Consider the following 7,156-nt stretch of genomic DNA (forward strand, 5'->3'; position numbering starts at 1 on the left):
ATTAAATATATAGTATAATGCAATATTCACCGTCTGACACAAAATATCTGTACACACTAATGGTTATAAAGATAGTTTGGTTTCCATTTTACATGATTGATTCTCATATTCTTGCTTTTATAAACACAATGTAGGGTTGTGATTTTTAAATGTTACTTCCATACAAAGTCTTAGTAACCAGTGTCCACTTATTTCTTACAGTTACATGGATTATACACAATTAATGCATGTGTTACAGCTTCTGAAATACAATATTTAGTAATTTAAGATTAAATTAAGGAACCATAGATAATAAGTAAATTATAGGCTGAAAGAGAGTGGATATAAAAAGGAATTAAAATAAAATCTAGGAAGGCACCACCACTATATAAAGTTATAAACAACCTAATGAAGGCAGATAATTAAGATCATGTTCAAAAAATACAAACAAAAAAGAAAAAGAGAATTTATTTACAAGGGGAACTTGATACACAACTTCTAAGTAGCATTCAAATATCATGTGATTCTTCCAAGAAGTGATGAATTGTGATTCCAGAAACTAACTAAAACTCTGAAATATGCAACATCTTCCTTTTAAATTCACTTCTTCGCCATCCAATGACCTTCTTCAATAGTATTTATCATTTTGCTTCCTACAAAGTAGGTTTCAAACTTCTCCAACAGCTAAAAATATAGCAATATAAATCTGGAGAAGTGGATAGAACCTAGCATGAAAATGAAGTAAAACATCAATTGGCTGAAAAACTATACATGGAATCAAGTACTAGTCATAAGAACTACATTTTGTGGAAAATATAAAGCTCACACTTTGGAAATATAATCATACTATGGTCTTTTGGATAGTGGCACTAATGCAATCTAAAGACAAAATTGCATTTGCTCAGTATAGAATTTCTGCAAACTCGACGTAGCATGTATAGATTTCTATCGATCTAATTAAGTTTTATCTCGGCTATATTCAAATTTTAGAATATGAGGATTTCAAGTGAATACCTGTGCACGCATGCTCTATTCACAAGCAATCTTGGTATCAAAGCTGCTGAGGCAGATTGCAAATGCCTGAAATGCTGAGATAGGGTACCGGTAATCCATTGTAAACGTATCCTTCCCGACTTTTCCAAATTGGAGAATGATCTTATCATGTTCTGGTCCAGCAGGTCCATTTTCTGGGGAAGCCACCAGTTGAAAGTTTTTAACTGAGGCAACTGTCACACGTCCGTGAAAGTTTAAGCACCAACACTGCAGCTGCTCGTGCCACCTGGGAGCCTTGTTTTTCAACACTAGCCCTCCATCATTTTGATCAGCAAGAGGCCCAGATACGGAGTTTTCCACATGATTTGACTTTGATCGAGAAAGAGAGAATGAAGGAAACATATCTACGTTTTTAATAGAATGCTCAGTCTGTGTCGGGGCTACTCCTCCTGGTTTAATTGCAGAGGAAGGAATGGAATCCATGACACAATCCATTCTCCTAGGGCCCCTAGTCACCACACATGTTACGTATTGCATAAGTCAGTATATAAGAAGAATGCACAGCAAAAAAAAAAGCTAATATGTTTTTAGCAATAACTGACCACTCAACATTATTATCCATCAAAAAAAGAAAACTACGGAAGGCAAGTCAAAATATATGCACATACAACTATTTGATAAATTTCATGCAGGATGATCTTATGTAGAATTGGCAGTATGTAAAGCTTACCTGGAGCCAAGCACATTCAACTCATATGAGATGTGTGCCACCGGATAGCTGCCTGTAGGAACCCTGGGTGAAACTTGTTTAAGACTCACCAACCTAGTGGAGCGACTTTTTGGAATCTTTGCCCCTGCATGAGGCGGCTGGGCATCGTAGATTGTAAACTTGGTTCCGAGGAAATTTGATCTTATTAAAGGGGAGGAAAAGGGTATAAGTATTTGCACTAATAAAAGGGAAAACAATAATATTCACAGTGCATGATCAGAAGAGCACCTTAGTTTCCCAACATGGGCATTGCTTCCCTTTGACATATCATCTGCATCTAGAGAGATCATATAATCCGTGCAGGTAGGACGTCTGCATTTGCGTGCAGCCAGAAGGAACTTCCCATCATCACCTAGTGCTGAATTGAAGACGACAATGGTAAAAAGGAACATGGTACTAGGATTAAAAGCATTATATCCCAAAAAGGTAAACAAAGAAACTAAAGCTTTTACGGGACAACATTAACTAAAAAAGTTTCATTATATACTCACTACTAGTTAAGTTGAGGTATAACAAATATGTTTGGGTGGACCGGTTGCGCTTAATAAAGCACTGGAGGAGATGCTCCCTTGGGCCAGGCTGCCAAAAATAATTCACAAATTAGAACTTGTTAATGTAATGCCAGAAGGAATGAAAAGGTACTCGAAATAAATCGACAAGCACAAAAGTAATATTCCATCATCATGCCCTTCCACAAACAAGGGAATGTTTGAAGCAATACGACATAGGTTAGGAAAATAATAAACTAAAGCATTCCACATCATAGAAGCATATTCCAGATGGTACTCACTCAATTTGCTGAAAAAGATGGACTTTTTCTCCTTTTACTTTTCAGCTTGGTATATAATACTTCAAAAACAAAGTAATTTCAATGGCTGCTACTCAACAAAAACATAATATATCCCTTCTAAAATAATATAGAAGATAATTTAATTAGAACTAGCAGGCACAAGCAAATACATCAAGATGCCATAAGACATGATCCTTTAAGATACCTAAGAAGGAAAGTCCAATATAATGTTACAAATTAAAAATAAAGGGCATCATTATTAGTGGTCCCAGGTGATATACAACATTCATTATTGCTGAAGTAAGAATGAGAAAAGTCTTTATAATTCTGCCAAAAACCAAAAATATCTAGTATAAGATGGAACAAGCAAAATCATTAATTTCCAGGAAATAGTATAAAAATCAAAAGGGAAAGTGAAAAGGGATATAAAGGAGCAGATTATTAATATCCTAATAAAATCAAATCAATATTTAATAGACTAATGGTAAAAAAGAAGTTAGGTATTGTTAGACGTTAAACCAAATGAAAGGATAAGTTCAAAGCTACTCCTAATAATATCATGATGCTTTAACTTCATGAATGGGTAACTGCAGCATTAAATTTTATTTTGTTTTTTCATAACAGTGGAAAAACCACTTATAGTTTAAAATAATAAAAAACCTTTGTTGCATTAATTTAAGCAATTATGCTCATATTGAGAAATAAAAAAACCAAATTAATCTCAATGCCCAAAAGGCAGAAGATAAAAAACTATATTTTCTCTAAAAATAACCCAGCAGGAAATGAAAAAAACTGAACTTTCAGAAATTCACCTAAAAAAACAATCACATAGTTAAGACCCAGTTTCTTTAGGCTGATAAGAGTGATGCTACAAATATTTATTTTAAAAAGGTGTTTTTTCGAGAAGCTGGAAAATATAGGAAAATCAGTGCCCGTTTGTTTAGACTTAAAATGTGATTATGCATAAGAGAAAAACTTGTATGGAGAGTGATGTAACATGTCACATGTAGAGAGAATACATTTCATGGTTTTTCGTGCTATCATTTAAGATTAAATTTAATTAGAATTGAAATGTTAACGTGTTTATTGGTTGGCATTATATGATTTCGTCTCCGCAACAAAAGTGATTGTTTATGAATCGAAAAAATGTAATAAAAAATCTGAAATTCAGCTTTTCACAGATCAACTTTTCTCAATCAAAATAACTACTTTATAAAATTTTAAAAATGATAAAAAAAACAGCTTCAGAAATTCAACTAAAATAAAGTAAAAATCAATAAAACAACTACTCCATAATTAAAGACCTGTTTGATTAAGCTTTAAAATGTGATTCCATAAAAGTGATTAAAGCAAAAGTGGATTTTTTCTTCTAAAACCAAAAAAAGTAAAAAAAAAAAGTAAATTTTAGCTTTTCAGCAACCCAATCAAAATTTTCAATAAAAATACCCACTTTTTAAAACTAGGAAGAAGAAAAAAACAAAAAACTAGGTGCTTAAATCAAAATCTTCTGCAAACTATTACCAAAGAAATCTCTAAATCCCATGATAAAAAAAATAATTTTTAAACCAACCTGCTTAACTGAGATGGGAAAAGTGATCTTTGAAGAAAATTGAGGTAACTTAACAATTTCCTTAGTTATATGTCTCCAGCTACGACACACTCCAGCACATGCAACAACACTCTTCCTCTGTGGCCACGTGTCCTCTGAAGCTTCGATTCTGATAAGCACTTCTCTCAGTAGCTCATGCGGTATGTGGGCCCAGAAACTCTGAGTGAAACCGTCGCTAACCACCACCGGATCCATTGAAGAAGCGTCTTGCACCACACGATGGGATCGAGATTTGAGGTCGTGGATTATGGTTCTTAGCATAATGGGCATCGAAGATTTTTATGGGGTTGGAGGAATTGGATGAAAGGTTGAAACTTTGAAGAGAAGATAAATAATGAGGGTGATTTATGAGTTGATTGAGGGGAAAAGTGCTTTTTTTTCTTGCTCTGGGAAAAGTTGTATTTGTTTTTTTGGTATATAATAAAAAGTGATTCTTCTTTGGGTGGGCTTTTTTTTAGAATAGAGAAGAAAGGATGAGAGATGCATCAAGAGAGAGAAAGAGTGAGTGGTGTGTTAAATATATCTCAAGTTAGTGATGTAGTTGGGTAAGACTCGTTAGATTTTGAGAATGACCAAAACGTCAAAAATTCGATTCTTAAGAGTGATATTTATTGGGCAGTCACGAACTCCATAAGAGATTAATTTCTTATCCAAAAGGATGAAGAAATATCTCTAGTAGAACAAAAAAAATAGAGTTATTTAGATAAAGGTATTTTCCTAATAGAGTGTAATATTACACAATCAGTATAGTTTATGGTTTATTTGGATTAATTTTTTTGAAAAGTCAATGAAAGTTAAATATAAATGAATAACATAATAATAGTATATAAAACTCACGTACACTTAATACATACAAAAATTTCTCTAATTTTACAGAGATTTATACACTATTCCATTACATATACTTTTTCCTATTTGGATAAATTGTTTTCCTATTCTTTTTTTTAAGTAGCTATATGTTATAATATGTAATTAACATTATAAAAGAGAGGAATATAACACAAAACTGTAAATAGAATAAAATATGATTGTTTTTATTATAACAAAATACGATTAACTTTAATTTAATACCAAAACCTACAATTTTAATTACTTCATTAATACAATGTAAAATCAATAATTTTTAATATTAAAAAAATGTACCATATATTTATATTTATAATTTATACAACTACTTAGTTTTTAAGATATTTTATTAAAATAATCACTGTTTTATTTGGTTTTAAAATTATATTTTATTTTGTTTGATATATAATTTTAATTTGGTTTGAGTATAAATATTCTAAAAAAATATTTTTATATTTAATTTAAATGTATATATTTATACTAGCATGCGTTTGATATAGATTATATATTTATTTTTATTTTATAAACTGTGATATTATAATTTGTTTATGTTTAGATATTTCAGTTGAAAACTAAATAGAAACAAATTTGTTTTGTTTTGGAAAAAATAGAAAAGTTATTTTTTTATAAAATTTATGAAGTTATTTGTTTATGTTATGATTATTTTGATTGTTTTTAATATTATTTTTAAAGTATATATTTTAATATTTATTATCACGTATAATTTTACTATGATCATTTAACTTTTTGTACTTCACTATTAGACTAAAATAAAAAATCAATATTTAAGAATAACCTGACACACAAATGAATAGAGTTACTAAACTTGAATTAGACAATCCACAAAATAAATACTACATAAATGATAAAATTAACAATTCAATGAGATCAATCTAAAAATAATGAAAGTATTATTGAAATTTGAGGGTAAAATAAGAAATAAAATTGTTTAGACAAAATAAGCAATAAAAAACAATTCACCATAAAAGAGATGTCACTTTCTCCTTGTTTTTTTCATTAATATAAACTGAATTTATAATCAATGTGAGTTTATCAAACATATTTCTCATGCAACTTTAAGTTTATTTTTTAAAAAATGGGAAAAACAATAAACTTTCATCTATATCAAAGTAGGGATGGCAAGTGGTACATGTTTGATTCCCCTTAAGCAAGAACCCGAGTTCGAGTCTTGTGGATGGAAAAAATGTCCGTTGGGAGAGTTAGCCCCACTTACTTGTGGATGTGCCCGGTTCGGACAGGATAGCCTCCAGTGCGAGGATACCTGTGGGAAACCAAAAAAAAAGTAGGGATGGCAAAAAAACCCGTACCTGCAGGTACCCGCGGGTAAAACCCGTCCGGGCACGGGTACGGGTCACAAACGGGTACCCGGGGAATTATAAATGGGTTTTTAAAAATACCCGTAGTACATACGGGTGGGTACGGGTATTATGGTACCCGTACCCGTGGGTACCCATTATTTATATGATTAATATATTATATTTAATTAAAATAAAAAATATATTATTCTAACATTTATTACACTATGTATATTTTTTCCTTTTACTTTGTTTATATATTTTATTGAGTTTGGTGGTGAAATACCCTACAAATATTATTACATGTGTAAAAACACACATGTTTTACAAAGAAAATATATATATTTTGTTAAAAAAATCACACAAATGGAAACCACCAATAAATTTAGCATTTTTGCCAAATATTCAATCGAAAGGTACACATATAATTAAATTTCATCTTATTTAAAACACAATTTAAGTAAAAATTTAAAAAATTATTTATAATAGAGAAACCCGCAGGTACACGTTCTACCCGCGGGTACCCAGAAATACCCACTCACGGGTACAGGCGGGTATGGGTATTACTCTTCTATTTTGAAACGGGTAGCAGTAGCTACTACCCGTGCCTGCCCGTGCCTGTTGTCATCCCTATATCAAAGAAACACTATATATATGAGAACAATAAATCTGAGTCTTATAATCATATATAGTTAAGATAAAAATTTAATTATTCATCATTTCTTTTAATGTTGATCGTTCAAGTAAAAATCTAATAGTTCATATTAATTGTTTTCATTTTTCACACTAACAAATGTTTTCACATGAGTCACTTTCTACAAAGTAGCAAACCTCTTATCATTTATATATAAAGT

The 7,156-nt window shown here is 31.0% G+C and overlaps 1 protein-coding gene across 7 annotated transcripts; it reads right to left on the reverse strand.

Moving 5' to 3' along the window:
• LOC109334631 (tubby-like F-box protein 3) lies at positions 386–4,630 on the reverse strand. 7 transcript variants are annotated; one of them, XR_002106122.1, is made up of 7 exons: positions 4,102–4,630; positions 2,233–2,320; positions 1,970–2,099; positions 1,703–1,882; positions 1,004–1,480; positions 618–685; positions 386–572 (listed from the first exon to the last, which is right to left on the reverse strand). XR_002106122.1 is itself a non-coding variant. In XM_019570511.1 (7 exons), exons 1-5 carry the CDS (start codon positions 4,408–4,410, stop codon positions 1,009–1,011), a joined length of 1,179 nt encoding a protein of 392 aa, XP_019426056.1. In that variant the 5' UTR covers positions 4,411–4,630; the 3' UTR covers positions 386–599; positions 662–685; positions 1,004–1,008. The 7 variants fall into 7 exon arrangements, 5 of the variants coding, with proteins under 5 accessions (XP_019426056.1, XP_019426055.1, XP_019426053.1 ...); XR_002106121.1 differs by having other exon boundaries at positions 994–1,480; XM_019570511.1 differs by having other exon boundaries at positions 386–599; positions 662–685.

This window comes from Lupinus angustifolius, chromosome LG19 (assembly GCF_001865875.1).
Source record: "Lupinus angustifolius cultivar Tanjil chromosome LG19, LupAngTanjil_v1.0, whole genome shotgun sequence".
Lineage (NCBI taxonomy): Eukaryota > Viridiplantae > Streptophyta > Magnoliopsida > Fabales > Fabaceae > Lupinus > Lupinus angustifolius.

What these genes read in the sequence shown, in the direction of transcription:
- LOC109334631 (XM_019570511.1), bottom strand. Translation starts at nt 4,410, where the DNA reads ATGCCCATTATGCTAAGAACCATAATCCACGACCTCAAATCTCGATCC. An exon ending in GCCCATGTTGGGAAACTAAG is followed by an intron (nt 1,883 to 1,969) that starts GTGCTCTTCTGA and finishes CCCTTTAATAAG; the next exon opens with ATCAAATTTCCTCGGAACCA. An exon ending in TTGAATGTGCTTGGCTCCAG is followed by an intron (nt 1,481 to 1,702) that starts GTAAGCTTTACA and finishes TGTGGTGACTAG; the next exon opens with GGGCCCTAGGAGAATGGATT.